Raw genomic sequence first — 18,747 nt, 5'->3', positions numbered from 1 at the left:
CTTGATGGGGATCTCTGTCTGTTACAGTAATAATAATATATGTGGTGTCTTTTTTCCCCGCTGGTGCATACAAAATATAGGTAGGTAAATCTCATTTAGTATGAATATGAATTATTAACATACCTGACCCATACCCATGCATTAATGCCAAGTTAAACATCAGTAGGAGTTCAGCTATCATCTTTGAGCATTGATTAAAGGGGAAAAAACACTCTTTTTTCTCTCTCTCTCTTTTTTTCTTTTCTGTTTACAAAGGGAGTTATGGCAAAGTAATTCCTCTTATTTGGCAAATTTTCTAAGGCAAAGTGGAAAGTATCTACATAGCTCAAGATGGCATCTGCTATAATTCAAGGCTTTTCTGCTGTCAGGGAGCATTGTTTTGCTCATTCTCTCAGTAATCAAACCAGTATGTCAGACTTGACAACTGTACTCCATACAGAGGAAGATACAGTAATTGCTTTGTGTGGGGAGAAAACAGGCCCATCACTTGTAGATAACCTAGCTCTTTTTAATATTGTGAAGATGCACTTTTTTGTCTGTTTGCCACTCTGTGTAATGGATGTTTTTCTCTTTCCATAGCCATTTTTTGAAACACAAACACCAATTCATTTTTTGTATGGAATAAATCCTTCTTATCTGGTTCCCACTATATGAAAAGAGGGTGAATTCCCGCCCCTCCCCAACACACACAAAAGTAATGGCTAAATTCTAAGAGGACTCAACAGCATATTGTTTTAAACAATAATACAGGAGCTGTTAAAATTATATGCAGGCTCTAATATCTTTGTAATACCGTTTGCTGTTAGTTTACAGAGCTCAGCATACCGCTTAAAATGAAGTTTCTGCTGCTGAAGTGGGCCTGAACTGTTTACTCCTGCTGGAATTCTGTGCGACTGTGCAATGCAGAATTTGCACAGAATTAATATTCTCCACAGAACTTTATTTTTTTCATGAAGAATTTGTGATTTCCACCAACATGCTTCCTTGCAGTTTTGTGTGTTTCAGATGTATTAGTCATATATACACATAATGTCTTTGCACACACATGACCCTAGTGGTGCTGCCCTCCCTCTTATATTCCCTGCCAGCCTGAGCCCACCTGCCTCTGTTCCCACCTATCACTGCACCACCCCCACTACACTCCCACCTGCGCCTGGCACGGGGGCACATATACCACCTCCAGAGATGACGGGTGTTATTGTTCTAAATTCTAAGAAATAAATGTGTTACATTGTAACCTTCCATTTGATGTTTTTATCAAACTTCTTTTTGTACGCCATGAACATAACAGAGAAGACTGGTGATAAGGATGGGATACTTAAAAAAGAAATGACTGAATCAACAGGCATATGAGTTACAGCTGTAGTCATGCTGATGGCCAACAAAAGTAAATTGCTTCTGCTTTAATGTTCTAGACAATCCTTCTTCCTTTTTAGCTGTTTTGATTAATGCATTAATTCCTTTAATTTCTCTCTTACCTGAATTGTATTCTAAGGGCCAAATCCCAGTCACTTTGAAATAAATAGGAGTTCTGCCATTGATTGCAATGAGATTGTGAGTGTAGCTAGTAAACCTTGTATATCCACTTATACCCCAAAGGTTATGCCTACATAGCTGGGGGAAAGTGTGATTGTAGCTTTAATCGGCATGGGTAACAATGGTAGTGTAGATGTGGTGGCTTGGGTTAGCAACTAGGGTCTCCAGTTGCAAACCTATGCTGAAGTCCTTGCTACCATATCTATACCATTATTGTTACCAGTGCTAGCTAGATTAAAGCTAGCATGGATATGCCAACCTGTGCTACAAACACCTTCACATATAGTGTAGATGTACACTAAAAATCACTGTGTTCAGTTCTGCCCCGGGAAAATCAGATCCCTGGATGTTGTATGAATGAGCATGCTAAGTAGCAACCCCCACTCCTTGAAAGATGGTTTGGGAAAAAATATGGGTAGTGTCACTAAGGTATGTCTACACTGGAGCTGGAGGTGTAATTTCCAGCTTGGGTAGACATACCTGCCCTAGCTTGGATTGAGCTAGTGTGCTAAAAATAGAAGCGTAGCTGCTGTTGTACAGTCATTTCCTCATGGATTCTAGTTTTCTTATCATAGCTTCTTAGCTCTTTGCAAACAATAATGAGTTTACACTCATAATGTGCCTGTGAGGTGAAGTGGCATTATTTCCATTTGACATATGAGGAATTGAGACAGACACTAAAGTCAAAATTATCAAGTGTCAGCTATTTTGGGTGCTCAATTTGTTGACCTGATTTTCAGAGTACATAGCATTACATAACATTTTCAGGGCATGTCTAAACTGCAGTTGGACACCCCCATCTGGCCCATGCCAGCTGACTTGGGCTCGCAGGGCTCAGGCAAAGGAACTGTTTAATTGTGGTGTAGACCTTCGGGCTCAGGCTTCAGCCTGACTTCTGGGACCTTCCCACCTTGCAAGGTCCTACAGCCCATTCTGCAGCCTGAGCCCGAATATCTACACTGCAATTAAACAGCCTCTTAGCATGAGCCCCTGAAGCCCGAGTCAGCTGGCACGGGTCAGCAGTGGGTGTCTAATTTAGTATAAACATATCCTCAGTGTTCAAAGCACAGCTCCCTTTGACTTTCAGTTGCCATGGTGAGTGCTCAGCATGTGTACAAATCTGACTCCAGGTGTCTCACACTGGGCAACCAGAAAATGAGAAACACACAATTAGTGTCTTGTCCAGCGTCACACAGGAACTCAGTGCTAGAGGCAGGGATAGAATCTGGTTCTCTGGGTTGATGTTCAATTGCCTTAACCATGAGACCTTCCTTTCTCTTTCAGCAATCCCCTACCTTATTCAGTACATACCTCCCAACTTCTGAGGGTCCTCCATTACATAATCTTGATTCATGCCCAGAGCATCTCCATCCAGTATACTGACTGAGGCAGGCATCCTGTGGAAAACATAATATGTGATCATGTAATTGAATACTGTCTCACAATGCATATGCACCAGGAGCCAAATTAAGCTTTACAGAGGTAATCTTAATATTGGCATTTCCTAGCTTTTGAGCCCTGGACTTTTCAACCTTAACATTCTTTTAACTTAGGTTTTTAAATATAAAATATAGATAGATAGATTAGATTAGATAAAACAGCATGTGGAAGGGAAAGGAAAACATCTATCTGACTCATGGAACCAGCCCCTGCATACTGCCCTGTGAAAAATCCTCCTTGGTCAATCAGTTACTGTATTTACTCTTTGTTAACCCATTTGGCCACGTAATAAAACTCCAGTCCAATGATTACTTAGGGCCATATTTTACTCTCATAGTCCCACTGAATTCAATGTCAGGCACCATGCAATAGTACAGGTGAGGGTAACAATCTGGCCCAGTGTAGCAAGACTGGTTCTTATAGTTGCTGTTGACAAAACAACATCAAAATAACCTGTCTGGAGTCAGGAAGTAAACTTATCCCGGTAGTTTAGGGGAATGCATACTTATTTTCTGACAAGCAACTCTTTCATTGGTGTCCAGCCAAGTTTAAACCTATCCATTGCAATCTACCCTGCATATTTAGCTTCAGTATAGAGGCACTAAGCCTCAGCAGTGAAGAAATGGAGCATGTAATTTGCTGGGAAGGGTAACTGTGATTGCTTTTATTGTTTTTTTGCTTATGATATTTGTAGTAAAGCAGTTGCAGATTTCTAGGAATAAGTCTGGCTTTTGATTTCTTTTGCTTTTGAGGGCTTCTTTTTGACATGGGTGAAATTGGTCAGTAGATTCCTGCCTCTCAGGATCAGAGGTCAAAACTGACTTGCTGTCATAGCAAATTAAATTAGTTTTCTTGTCTGTTGTAATCCCCAATTATTATCTCAAAAATAGCAACACAGTTTTTGGCAATTTAGCTATTCACCACCGATCTATCAGGGCTATTGTAGGCTAGAAATGCACATCATCAACAGAGCGATATGAAGGCACATTGCCTGATGCCTGCCTGCATTAATACTGACAGGTGACAGGAATATCAGTCACTTTCATTCATAAATTACTCAAGTATATAATTTTCACACAAAGACCTGTCACCTTTGATTTGGTGGTTCCCCCAAGCAGCTGAACGTGTTGATTTTCTGATTAGCAGTAAGGGATCAAATCAGTTAAAATGCCCTGTTTGATTTCAGTGCCCTAAACATCAGGCTGATGACGGACAACATATGTAACATAGGTTTTAATTTGTTTGTATAGTCTCTCAGCCAAATTCTGCATTAACCTACACCACCATAAATCAAAAGTGATGTCAAAAGAGTTACTTCAGACTTACGCTATATCACAATCTGCCTCACAGGCTTTAAAAAACAGCTGACGTGCATTACACCCTTCTTAACTGTTTTTCCTCTTGAAATGCTGAGATTCTTCCCATTATAACTACAACAGCAGGGCAGTGTGCCATGGTTAAAGGCTTTGTGCTTAACACCACATCGCTTCCTCATGCAACAACATGATGATTTCAAAATTTCACAACACACATTCAGTACAGCTTCCTTCTCATGGGTTCTTTTTCTGTATTAACAGGCAATCTCCAGATGAAGAGCTTGAGTGACCAGAAGATGGTGGCAACCACACAGGGAAATGTGAAATCTTGGTTTTGAATTGGGAGCCCGAGTGAGAATAATGTTACCGGTGACTAACATTAGACCAGTGCCAGCAATTAAAAAAACAAAGTGTAAAATTTTCTAGAGCACCTAAATCCCATTTTAACCAATGGGTTAGGCATTTAAAAGCCAAAGTCATTTTTGGAAATGGGACTTAGGCACTTTTGAAGATTTTACTCATAATCTGTTATCATTTCAGCTTCACTACATAGAAAAATGGAACTGAAATAAAACAAGGAACAAAATGTACGTGCTATCGATTCTTAGAGAAAAGGCTTAACTAAGACCTGTAGACAGCAAATTGGAGATATCAGTTTTTGTGTTTCTTTATTGAATGATTCACTGGATATGTGCACCTGCCCCCTTCTTACCATTGGCATGACAGTCTCCAGCTGACTGAGTTCTTTGAGTAGGTTAATGTGATGTCCCAGGTCTTAAACACAGTCTCCAGCTGACTGAGTTCTTTGAGTAGGTTAATGTGATGTCCTGGTCTCCACCCCGCATCTGCTGAAACCTGGTGGGCCGAGGAGCTAATAGGACTATAGCCTCAGTCAAGGCACCATCAGGAGGATCCCAGATTAGAGGATCGCCTGGCACCACTGATTTGATCCAATCACATGATTTAAGATAGAAGGGGGCACAGGAAAGTTTGTCTGAGCAACAAGGTGATTTCCTGTTGTGGTTGCATGAGACCCTGTTTGTGCCTGCCTCCTGTACCCAACTCTTTTCCTGGTTTCTGCTGTGCTCCTGGCTTTCCTCTGTCTTTGCTCCTGCTCCCACCATGCTCCTGCTCCATGTTTGATCCTTCCCTGTCCTGCAGTTCCTGCCCTTACACCTCAGTTCCAACCATCAGTTACCAGTCCTGACTCCGACTCCAGCCTCAGACTTCTGACCTTACCTCTGGCTTGACCTCTGGTAATTGGCAGCTGACTTTGGTGCTGATCCTTGGCTTCATTCCCCAGCCTGGTGCACGCTCTGCCCACTAGACATGACTCCTGCGCTGACTACTAAGCCAGAACGCCTACATCCCAGTCCATAACAGTTCTCTGCTTGCAAGAAACATCAACCCAAAGCAATACACCATTTTTCATTCTGGGGGAGACGCTGTTCAGATTTGTGGGACTTAAATATTTCAGCAAAAATATGCACATTCTTCATGTGTGATGCAGCGGGGGGTGGGGGGTGGGTGGGTGTCAAAATAAGTTACCCCAGAATATGTTATGATTATGCCAAATTTTACAGTGTAACATCTGACAGTACCACACACTGGAGGAGGTTCTGCAGTGTATCACTTTAATTTGTGTCTTCTTATTGCCGTTACACTATTTCAATGATTCATTGCTCTGCTGAATCAGCACCACCGGAAGCAAACTGTTTCCTGTCAATTACTAGCAGGAAGCCTTGCATCCTGAGGGCTGACTCAGCTGAGCCTGGCATAGCTCCTGGTGGCTTGCCACTGCAGATGATTTTCCAAATAATTTTAAACTGCATACTCTGTACACCATATAAAATACCCAACTCCAGATGCAATTATTTCCTTATTACTAAGTTCCTCATATAAGAATAAACCATTAGAAATAGGTACATCCCCAAAAGTTGCAAGTACCATCTGTTCTCAAAGAAACAACGGGTGGAAAAAATAACCATGTGTGTGTTTCAACCTTGTATGAAATTGACTTGTAGCGGGTGTTTATTTTTCTGAGTCTCATTGATGGCAAAGTATTGTGTTGCCATGTCAAACAAAAAAAATCCAAAACTAGTGATATGACAGCACTGGAGGGAGGGGACCCACCTGAGATTAAGCCATATTGTGCAGGCACAAAATGAAGGAAAAGGAAGTTCAAATGAGGGTTCCACCAACTCCAAAATCTCAAACCCTAATTACAATGCTCCCTCTGAGCTATTCCTGGATTTCTCCAGAGCAGAAAGTTCTAAGCATGCTAAACTCTGGGATGGCTTTGGGATGTTCAGTAAGGACTGGAATGAATTTACTAAATTTATTTTCACTTACTGTATGGACCAAAACCTGAACTTGTGGCCTAAAGTGCTAACTGCTGCATTATCTTACATCTGCACCATCTTGTCATTCAGAGAGGGCTAGGTTCAGGAAAGTAGTATTCTGCAGGGTGAATTTCTTTTGAAATAACACTGAATTCCTGTTTTAAAAAAAACATGGTTCCTGCAAGACAAGTACAATTTTTAGGCTCTAGATTTGCGTGTGGATCAATTATGTATGGTTAAAGTTCTAAAAATCTAGCTGCATTTTAAAAACAGCTTGGTTTTGTCTGCTTGCTCTCACAGCTCTTGGCTATGACACAGTCCTGCTCTCCTATGGCAGAAGCTCAACACCTTTCTGAAGTGAATCATTTAATGTAAAAATCTTGTGTAAACTGAAGTGTTACATCAGACTGATCTTTTTCATTGGCTTTTCAGTGGGACCTTGTGCCTTTTTAAAGCATCCTCCTTAATGTAAGGAAAGAATTTGTAATGTAAGGAAAATTTGTGGAAAATGAAAATGTAATAGTACATTTGTATAGATTTCTTTATCTTCTGCCCACCATACCCATTAGTCATAGGCCTCAACTAAACCCTGTCTCTGTACACCCCTCAATTTTGTGGAAGTTCAGATTCAGTCTGAAGTTCAGCACAGATCTGAACTTTCAGGTTCACTTGATCTATATAATGGGTCAAACCAAAACTCTTGTTTCCTAACACTCCTGACATCTGGGTCAAAAATGCATGACATGGTTTCATATATACATAATCTTTGTGGGTGAATATATTTATATCCTCTCACATAATCTCTTGTGACTTCCATCTCATGTTTGCTATTATCAAAAAACTCCATTTTTTAAAACAGTCTAAATTTTTTAGTACCAAGATTTTAGAAAATGAGTTTTAAGTGTCCAATTTTGACCTTAAGGGGGACTGATTTTCAAAAGGCAGGTGCTCAGCACTTTCTGAAAATCAGGCCCTTTTTAAGGTGTTCCAAGTTGAGCATCCAATATCACTAGACACTTTTGGATACCTTGGCCTGGTTGTCTAAAGTTACACGTTTAAGTTAGATCTTTCTAAATTAGGTGCCCTTTTGGAGTGTTGGGTGTAGCATGTCTGAAAATCAGGCCACCAATTTAACCAGTTAAATAAAATTATCTAGACAAACGTCAGGGTAAAATGTCATCTTTGGCCATTCAGGTTAATGTGATTGCCAAGGAGACATTTTTTCAGAAACATTGTATTCAAAATATATTTCTGCTTCCTTCTGCTCTGACTAAGAATTCTTTCTATTGTCAGAACTATTTCTGAGAAGGGTGAGAATACTCCTGAGTAAAATAAATAACATATCCAGGCAGATTTTTGTAAGTGATGTTGACTTTGTGGGTTGCAGCATTGGGTGTAGCATAAAATTTTATCCCTGTAAAATTCAGCAAACCTAACGTAAAAGTCAAGGGGAAAATGCATCTGCAGCACCAAAGTACTATGTTTGCAAAGCAACCTTCTGCACTGCGGGAACACTTTAAACAGAAACATTAAGGATGATAAATCTTTATTATGGAACATCTCTGCATTTTAATAGCCACAGTATGTTAGGTGAGCAGTGGATGATGCCATCCAGCAACAAAAGAAAAGGTATCCTCAAAGCAGCAAAGCCAAAGAATGCCAGGCGATAGCCAAAGATCTCAAATGCCTCCGTGTCCCTTGCTCTTGGTATGCTCTTGCTTTCCCTTGCTGTTGCTGTGTGGTGTGTACCTTGAACAAAGCCCTCATGTAGATGTGATTTCACCAGATCTCCCTGTAGCACTTAGTTCAAGAAAAACTTGTGCTGTGATTTCTTTAGATTTTGTTGTTGCTGGCGGTGGTGGTGGTTTTAAATAGATATGCCCCTCACCCAAGCCTATGGGAGCCTTTACAACAATCAAAAACACAACACTATATTTAATGTTATGCTAATAACAAAAATGCTCCCCAAATTTATAACTAACACAATAAAAACATATGAACACGGAGACAACATCCACAACCAACAACTGGGGGTATCCTCGTGGGGGGCGGGGGCATCAGACATGAGATCCTGATTCTCGCTTATGCCAACACCATGTTTACACCAGAAGTGCTTTACCAGTACAGGAATACCAATAAACTACACTATCAAAGTGCTCCTAATGTGGAGCAGCACTTTGTTCTGTTTTAGTAAAACTACGCCCCTCCCTCCCCTCCATTAGTGAAACAAGCTATCCCAGGAAAAGTGCAGTATAATGGCATCTGCACTTCTGCAGTGTCAGACAGAGATCACACCTCCTCATGTAGCTACGCTGGTGGAAGTCTGTACTTTAGACACAGCATAAGGGCTTGTCTATACGTACAGTGCTGCAGTGGTGCAATTGCACCAGTATAGCTGTGCCACTATAGAGCTTAGTGAAGATCCCATCAGCGTAAGTACTCCAGCTCCCCAAGAGCCTGTAGGAGAAGCCCTCCTGTCGACATAGCACTGTCTACACTGGGGGTTAGGTCAGTAGAACTACATCACTCAGGGGTATGGATTTTCCCTGAGCAACATAGTTTGTACTGACATAAGCTGGTATTAAAGACCAAACCTAAGGCTCCTTTTCACCAGCTCTGGGAATGAAAAAGGGCTTGTAAAGTAGGTGTCAACGTACAAACCCAGTTTGAGGCCTGTTCCATTGCTAATGTTGTAAAGGTATCTTAAGGTAAATAAGAATCAGATGTGGGATTTTCAAAAATGCCTAAATGATTTAGGAGCATGAATCCCATTTAAGGTCTGCTGATGACCATCCTCATCTCTCAACCACATGTTTTGGGGTCAATGTGTTGAACAAAACTGAGCATTTTTTTGGTTGGGCAACTCGGCCTAGTTCCTCTTGGCAAAGCTGATGATGGTCAATCAGAAAGTGACCCATGCTTCTGGTAAAGATTTGAAATGTCTGACTATACGAGTTTTATCCTGTTTCATCATCCTTTGGCTTCTTGCAATTTTGTCACTGGAAAATCTAGTGTCTTCATGCAAAACATCTTGTGCTATACCAGTTTTGTAAGACATGTGAGGTCATACGTTTGTACAAAATATCTTGGGACATACATTAAAAACCTGCTGGAAAAGTTGTGGTCAGCAACCTACTTCCTCAAGCCCGCTCTCTGGTGTGCATCTTTGGCCAACTTTGCAAGAAACTCCATACTCTTGCTATCAGCACTTTTAGTGATTTGCAGAGATGTCCATTTTGAAGGTAGATCAGAACCTTTATGTAAAATCTCTTCATGCTCCTTGATGGTTTTGTCCTTGTTTAGAAGCTCATCATGCGGTAACATAAAGTCATTTGACTTGTTTGCTTGGTCCATACTATAGGCTGTAACGATTAACGAAATAGTACAGAACAACATTATACATCTCTGTATGGGTACATGAATATCCCTACACTTCAGCGATAGGGTTAGTAGGATTGCTGCATATGCAAACCTCTCCCTGTGCAACTGCCAGTCATACAGTTAATCAGTTCTTGTGGTGATTTAGGCCTTATCACATTTTGATTGGGTTCATCTTTAAAATTTACAGTTAACATTGGCTTCTACCACTTGAATGAATCAGCTTCTTTAATATAATACAAATACCCTTTTACATATACCTTTGTTAAAGATTAGTTCTATATTTCTAATTGATCTCATTTCTATTTAAAATAGACAGTATGGCCTGAACTATCTCCAGTCTTTGTGGTCAGATTACCTAGGCAATAAAACATCCTCAAACTGAAGGGGTCTGTTGCAGAAAGCCTTTAGATAACTTTGATTTTTGATATAGTTTCTTAAGTCTTCATTGACGCTTTTTAGATTTATCTGGTAATACAATAACTTATAATACTGTACCAAATGTTGTAGGTTGATCTGCTGTCTCCATAATGAACTGATAAGCCTAAAACGTATAAAAGAAAGAAAAAGGTAAAAGAGGAAGTTGCTTCACAATTTAGCAAGAGTTTGTGGTTAAACCTAGTCAGATAGCTATAATAGTCCCTCAACCTACATCTCCTTTGTATGAAATACAGGAGGAGCATCTGCTATTAGACATATTTTAAAGGCTTAGGCCTAAATTATGCTAAAGATTTTGGCTAATGTATGAATGTATATAACATTATTATTAATATAGTTCCACATTTTTTGTCATCACCACAATAGCTTGTCATGGAAATAAAGTCTCGTCAAATGGAACTCTAAAGATAACTCTGTCCTGGTCCATTCTGAGAGAAAGGTCAGATCAAATACAGAAAAATGTTCTTTTGCTCACTAAGCCGTTTGGGACTACAGGAGCAAATGGGAATGTAAAAATACCTCCTTAACAAAGTATGGGTGAAACTCCTCAGTAATAGGAGAAAGCACCATCATGCTTCCCCCAATCAACTGCTATTATTTATTTGTATTCCAGCAATTCCCTAAAAATGGATTTTTGATCAAAACAGGTTTTTAGTGGAAATTTTTAAGTTGGTCAAAGAAACTGGAAACCAAAAATGTTTCAGTAAAAATGTTCAGTTTTTGAAAATGTTTTTTTAAACTAAATTTTTTAAGGAAAGTTGGATTTATTTTTGTAAAAAAAAAAAAATCCTGGGGGTGGGGGTTGTTTTTTATTTATTTGGCTTTTGTTGTTGCTTTAAGAACAGATATGTTGACTAGCTCTATTCCTTGAGATAGTACTAGGGAGAAGATGTCTTTTCGATGTACAGTATAACTGAGGTATTTGGCACTATTGCCGTAGTTGTTAAACATCCCATTGCACTAGTCACGAGAACAGTGATATTAGTCTCAAATTTCTGGCTAAATTCTTGCCAGGAAATTACATTCTGCTTTTGCAAATACCTCCCTTGGCAAAAGTCATTGCACAGTGTTGATGGCATAGATAGAATGATGTCCACTAAAGAAAAAAAGCTTCAATTCAAGGATGATGTAATGAGCCTGTAGAGTATACTGGCAACCTTTGGGCTGAAAGGTGGAGATATCAAAATTAATGTTAAAAATAATGTATAGTGCTGTAAATTTACGTGGTGCATTGCAAATATAGCAAGACATGTTTCCTGCCCCAGAGAGTTTAGCCCAGTGGTTCTCAACATATTTGCCATTGTGGGCTGAATATGCAGCTCTCTATGTGTTATGTGGGCCACAACCACAGAATATATATACTTCCTGTATGGCCCTGAGGATGTCATGTGGGCCACAGCTGTTTGCTGATTAGGCCTAAGGTGGCCTGTAGGCCACGGGCTGAGAACCACTTTAGCCTAATGCCTCGGTACTATAAAGACTTAAGGGTGTGCTTAACTTTACGTACTGTGAGTCGTTCCACTGAGTTCAACACACGCATAAGGCTTTTAATAGGACTGCTCACAGTGCGCCAGTCTTTGCAGGATTGGGGCCTAAAAGTAATACAACCCAATGTATATTAATAATAATTTTAAATGCGCCTCTTCAAATATTGTGTGATTCAGCTATTAGCAATTTTAATCTCAGGATGTTGACATTGCCTGTTGTAGCAGAAATAGCAGCCACCCTGCCAAGGAACACTCACCATCCTCTGAGACTCTGCCACTTGTATCCGTATTCCTTTTCCACTATCTGTCATGGCAGCTGCAGCACCAGCTCCATCTGGAAACTTGACAGGCAGTTGCCTCCAGGGCTACCAGTCAGTGCTCTTCTGTGGTCTGTCTCTTTAAGTGATTATGTATCATGACTCTGTGCAATATCACTCAAACTAGGGCATGCTGGGAGACAGAAAGGTCTAGGTTGAGATTTTCAGAGCTGTCTAGTGGATGTGTCTACACAACTTGCACTAATTTAATGGGATTTGTGGGGATAAATCCCTCAGTCAGCTTCTCCAGTGCTTTCATTCAGGGCCTGATCCAAAGCCCAATGGCTTTTCATGTAATTCAGTTGACTTTAGGCCTCTGTAGCTGTGCGACCCTGGATAGTATCAGACTCTGGAGTGTTTCATGGTTTTTTAAAAAATTAAAAAAACAACAAACATTTTTTGGAGCCTAAAAAAACAAAAAATCTTTCTGTTGGTTCCCAGAATGACACAGATACCATGTGCTCCACATAACAGGGCTATGTTGAATTGGGATGGCTCCTTTACTACAAATCTTATTTCACCTAATGGTGGTGAATAGCAATGACTGTTGCTTAATCGGGACAAATTAGTATAAATTTTGCTTAATGAGTATACATCCAGCTGAAGCCAAGTCGTTAACTGGTGCTTAAATTCATATTACATTCTAACCTCTGCTAAATAAGTATTAAATGAAGACAAAAGGCAGTGAATATAATTTTTATTCTTGAATTTTTAATTCTGTGCAATATTTTATGTCTCCTAAAATCTATTCAGACTGGGTTTTTAATGCCTTTTCCTCTTTAATCAGGACAGCTACTTAACTGAGGTGATTGACTGTTCACCAAGGTGCCCCAGTTCAGAATATTCTAGTGTATCATTTAATGTCATAACTTGGAATCCGCATGTACCAATGTGGTGCTTATTTTTCAGAGTGCTGTGTCTTCTGTGTGTAGTTTTCTGTGTATCCCCGCCAGGTCCCCCACTTTTAATCTCTTCATTGTAGCAGTAGCCACTGGAGTCAGTGGACATAGGTCCCTGTTGTATCACAGGAATGTTAATCTTTTGAAACCTTGCTCTGTGTCAAGTGTCTGGGGCCAGAAAATGTAATTCATTCTCTTATGAGCATCCCAACACATCACACATCTACTACATGGGGTTGGAAGGAAACGAAACCTTTGCAAAAACGGAGAAAATGAAGCCACTGGAATCTCCTGGTCTGGAAGGGAACCTATTGGGGAGCTACACACAATAATTGCAGTGCTTCCATATTGCCTGCAAACAAGTGGCATTAGAGAGGATGAAATCTTCCACGCTGCTGCATATATGCCTCCAATGCCTCTGGGCCAGCCACAATACATTCCAATGGGATCAGGAAGGGGCTGCAAACTGCTGGAGAGAGTGATTAAAAAATGACAAGAATTCTTTGTTTCACATAAGAATGTCACCTGTAAAAAAAAACAACCCACAACAAATTACCTGCTGTGTGAGACCACTGACTGTTATGTGGCAAGCCTCCATGATAACCTTAAGTCATATGTGTTCTACCAGATCACAGATGGCCTGATGAGAGAGACAACTATTTATGGCATAATTGATAACCAGGTCAAAGAAAGATAATTGCAAGAAAAGGACTGTGTCCTACTCCCTTGATGCCTGTCAAGAATGCTCTTTAAGGCCCCAATAATGGTATGCTGGTATGGTTTCTGTTACAAAACTTTACCTCCTTGTGGTTAGGGTTAATGATCGTGATAGACAATGGAGGGGCTCATGGAACATTTCTCAGTCTGGAAGGTTATATGCACTTTTATAAATTATGGGCCAGATCTTCCACTGCTGTAAATCAGTGGGTCTCTACTGAAGCCACACATCTACAACTACCTCTGTCTCCCCAATGTACTCCTCTTATCTGGCTAATCTTACTAAACTGAGTAGCCTTTACTGTGCTGCAACTTATCTGGACCCACCATGAACAAGCCATTTGATGGTTTGACGGATACCGTTGCTACACATATACCCTTATTTCAGTGGGTAAGCACTGACCCTAAGGAAGAGATATGTTTCTTCTGAGCATCTTCCAGTCTGTGGCAGGTAGTGTTCCTATTTTTATTTACTGTGAAAGCTCACCAGCAACCACCATCCTAAGCAAAGAAGGTAAGTGACTTTGCAAATGGCACATTGTGGTTTGCCTGGGGAGTAGTGATGGGACCATGCTCCATTTCCTAACAGGCCGGGGCAGCCCTTTTGAAACCATTTCCAAGCACTGCTGGAGTGGGATATCTCAGGCTGCAGAGCCACATGCTTCCATCCAGGCGTCAGGTCTGCTCTGAGAATTTTATGTTGTGTTTTGCTGAGAAATTACCGCTGACGGCTTCATAACTTACTAGTAAAGAGACTGGCTGTGATGCAGCAGAGGAAGGCAAGAATTAACCCAGACCCTGCTCAGAATATGTCAAGAGGTCAAGCTCCGTGGATGGATAGACTTTGACACTGAGAAAATCTGATCATTAGCCAGAACAAAAGTTTCAGCTCTGCTTTGCTGGACAAAGGCTGGGTTCCTAGCTAATTACTACAGAACTTGAATTTGCCACCCTGTAGACGCTCCCCTATAGTGCTCTGTTTTTAAAAGAGGTGTCATGCTGGTTGGTTGAAGGTGGGTCACAAAACTAATAGCATTTTAAATGCACCCCATGGAGGACTTGTATTTATTTAAATACAATATACTGCGGGGACAACGGCAAGCTTGTTAGAGCCAGGATAGCTTCCTTGTGTGACCCACTGTTTAAAATGGTGCCCCTTTCCTCCATCCCTCCATTCTCAGTTGAAAATAACTCTGGGCAGCAGAGCACCCACGCCACCTGCATGTCGGTGAGCAGACTCATTTGATGAGTAGCCAAGATCTTCCAGGATGGTACGACACATCTCTGCCTCTGCACAGCTTTCCTTTTAATCTACCTACGCTGAGCTTTCCACATTCACACAATCACAGTCACGCACACACTTTACAATATTTCTATCCGAAAAAGACTCGGGGTTTTGTTTTTAAATACGACCCTGGCTGGCTTTCTCTCTGCGTGAGAGCCTGTGCGTGTGAAGCTCAGTCTTGACTCTGCCTTTGCTAAGGCCTGCAATGGGATGATGCATAAGAGAGATTTCCTGTTATGAAATATAGACCGTTCGCTAATTCTCTTCATCATGGCAAGCCTCCAGCCCTTTTTAAATCCCCAATTCAGTTATCTGGCATTCTTAATAAAGGTGGCATAATGTTGGAATATAATCCAGAAGAATCATTGAATAGTATTTATAACAGTGGTGGCTATTAACACTGTTGTAATTTGATGATTCCTAGTTAATGGAATTGATACTTTAGGGGCTGAATTATACCCTCTCTTGGCAATACTTGCAGGAAGGTACCAGGGGACCAGGAAACTCTCTGACTTTGTGGCGTTTCCTGCCAGTCTTCCCTGTTAGAGAGCATCAAGAAGACAAAGGCATCTTAACCCTGTGGCCCCTGATTATCCTTCCAGAAAATGCACTCACACTGGGGCTCAGCACCTCCTCACTGCTTCTCTGGCTCTCCCACTCCCCCCAGTAGCACTGGCTCTACAGGAGCTGCGCTATCATTTGCTGCAACCTCTCCGACCCCAGAGTGGGGTTCAGAACAGCGTTAATGCTGCTTGTTTTGAATTAGCACGTAGAGGCCAGGGCCCTGTTGTGCCAGCACTGTACAAACATAACAAAAATGGGTCCCTGGCCCAAAGAATTCACAACCAAGTATAGGACTAGTCAACAGGTGGATTACAACAAACAGACATGGGGAGCCCAGCTCTGGCACAGTCTCCCAGTGTGGTCTCAGTTAGTCATTTAATCACTCAGTGCCTCAGTTCTCTGTCTGTAAAATGGGAATAATGATACTCCCTTTCTCTGCCTCTTTGTCACGTCTCTTTGGATTATAAACACTTCAGTCCAGGGACAGCTGTCCCTTAGTGGGTAACTTTACAGCAACCAGCTTGTTAGTTGGAGCTTCTGGGTGCTACTGAAATGCTGCTAATAATATTTCAAGCACATCTGCTGCTTTTAATAGGAGAATGGCATGGAGAACACCTCTGTTCTGCCTCCCACAACCCCTGCAAAGCCCCGTCCCTGTGGAGCAAGGGGGTGGGGATTTCTGTGGGGTCAGAACCAGGGGAAATGATCATGGTGCCTGCTGTTCCTGCCCAGTTTAGTTGCTTACTTGAATTCAGTGCTGCCTCTGTCTTGGTCACCTCACCCAGGGGCCAGTAGCAAGATAAACACGAGTAACAATATTAAAAAGAGAACGGAAAAGTACAGTTGTTAAAGAACTCGTTAAAATAAAATAATGTATCAAGTTGTTAAAGAAAATAATAAGCAGGGAGGAGAATTGGAGAAGATGGAAAATGGGAGAGGGATGGAGGTGGGAAAGGCAGGGTAGGAAATGGTGGTAAACCAGAGTGGCTCATATTATGCCCAGGTCCCCTAAACCCTGACTATGGGTATGTCTTCACTACAAAAACAAAAAGTGTGTTCTTTACTGAGGGTAGCTAACCGGGGTTAACACAGCAGTGATATGGATTAGCAGCTCAAGCTAAAGCCTATAGGGAAGGTGGGGGTGGAACGCAAGCTGCTAACCTGAGTTAAAAGCTGAGTTGCTGAGTCCTCACTGCCATTTTAACCTGAGTTATCTTAATAACACACCTCCTCCCTCCCCCCAGTGAAGACATACCCCATGTGCCTGCCTGCTGCCCCGCCTGCAGAAGTTCTTCAGCTTTCAGAGAAATCCAACCATCATCCCGGACTGTGAGCTGTGCACATTAAAGGGAGCAAGTTAAAATGAGACAAATAGGTGAATAAAGACAAAATAGGGCCTGGTTCCTTCAAAATAGCAGGAGCTTTCCTAGCAGACTATTTCCCCCAAGATCCCCTAGTTCACAGTAAATTTATCTGCCCTTGACTCTATGTCTGATTCCTGGAGAATGGGATTCCCAGTGGTACCTGAGAACTGATCAGTTCTCACAGCATTGACACCCAGACCCAGATCACATTTGAAGGTGGCTAATTGCTGGAAACCAGTGATCTGTATTCCCTAAATCTGATTCCAATTCAAACTGGGGGATCCTAGTTCTCCAAGAATCTTGCCGTAATCCATTACAGGATATTTGTAGCAACAGCCTTTAAATCATCTCTCTAATTACACTGATTGAATATTTAATACATAAGTATATTCATAGCCTAGTCCAGCCCCCTGGTCTGAGACAAGTTCATCCTGGCAGGTGCTTTTCCAACCTGTTCTTAAAAACCTCCGATGATGGAGATTTCACAACTTCCCTTGGTAACCTATTACAGTACTTAACTATCCGTATAGTTAGAAAGCTTTTCCTAATATTTAACCTAAATCTCCCTTGCTGCAGATTAGGCCCATTCTTGTCCTCCTTTCGGTAGACATAGGGAACAGTTGATTGCTGTCCTCTGTATAACAACCCTTAACATATTGGAAGACTGTTATCAGGGTCTCTAAAATGCCCAGGTTTTCCTCATAAGTCAGGGTTTCTAAACCTTTTGTCATTTTTGTTGCGCTCCTCTGGACTCTCTCCAGTTTGGCCACATCTTTCCTAAAGTGTAGCGCCCAGAAATGAGACAGTACAGTGCTGGGTAGAGCAGGATTATTACCTCCTGTGTCTTACATATGACACTCCCTTTTGTACACCCCAGAATGATATAATTATTTTTTGCAATGAGTCCCCCTGCCTCTCGCAGACACCCAGTGCCTACCACATGTATCCTACAAGGTACTCACCACTCCCAAACCCTCTGGCTCCTGTAGGGATCCACCACTCCCTGAACCCTCCCAAGCACCCAGGAGCCCCTGCTTCCTGACACTGTTGCCAATTTAGCTGGCTGGGCTATCTCTCTACTGTTCCCTGTAATGTATGGGAAGGGGTATGTGTATGGGACATGAATCGCTGAAGCGGGGGCATGGCAAAAAAAATTTGTGAGCCTCTGCTATACAGGCAAGGCCAAAGTCATCCCTGGTGCAACTTCATACAAGTCAGAGTTATACGAGGGCTGTATTTAACCCAAAGTCTCTAAAGTCTTTTGGAGTCATTGTGGATGAGAGGTGCAATATAACTATACGAAGGTTTGAAATCAGAAGAGGCAATTTAAAGTGGAAAAACAATCATAATTCTCAGAGGAGAGAAATTTAAAAACATGAAATTGTCAGACAACAGCATGACCACGTAAATCATGTATCAGAAATGTTCAAGTATATCCCATCTGATTCCCTCTCAGTGCCTTCAGGATGCCAATCCAGCAAATCTTCCAACACTTCTGGTAAGTTAGAGTGGCATGGGAAGTACACCACGGGAAATTCTAAGTCTGATAAGAAATAGTAGCCAGAAGCCCAAACTCTAGTCATTCAAATGCTTCTTAGAACTACTCTGGAACTTAATTTTTGAACAATAGCTGGCAGTAATAGGGATAGAAATCACACTGATGC

At 41.4% G+C, this 18,747-nt stretch overlaps 1 protein-coding gene across 1 annotated transcript in view; it reads right to left on the bottom strand.

The window, feature by feature from the left end:
- The window catches only part of LY86 (lymphocyte antigen 86), a 109,323-nt gene extending 97,075 nt beyond the window's left edge, over window positions 1-12,248 (bottom strand). Inside the window, exons 1-4 of the mRNA XM_039523004.1 lie at window positions 12,195-12,248; window positions 10,511-10,556; window positions 9,771-9,996; window positions 2,848-2,933 (exon numbers count right to left, since the gene is read on the bottom strand). Of these exons, the coding sequence (XP_039378938.1) occupies window positions 2,848-2,933; window positions 9,771-9,996; window positions 10,511-10,556; window positions 12,195-12,248 (412 nt within the window). The remainder of the gene's footprint in view (window positions 1-2,847; window positions 2,934-9,770; window positions 9,997-10,510; window positions 10,557-12,194) is intronic.
- Window positions 12,249-18,747: the final 6,499 nt, after the last annotated feature.

The sequence above is a fragment of the Mauremys reevesii genome, linkage group 2 (genome assembly GCF_016161935.1).
Source record: "Mauremys reevesii isolate NIE-2019 linkage group 2, ASM1616193v1, whole genome shotgun sequence".
Classification (NCBI taxonomy): Eukaryota; Metazoa; Chordata; order Testudines; family Geoemydidae; genus Mauremys; species Mauremys reevesii.
This window is presented reverse-complemented; position numbering and strand designations above follow the sequence as displayed.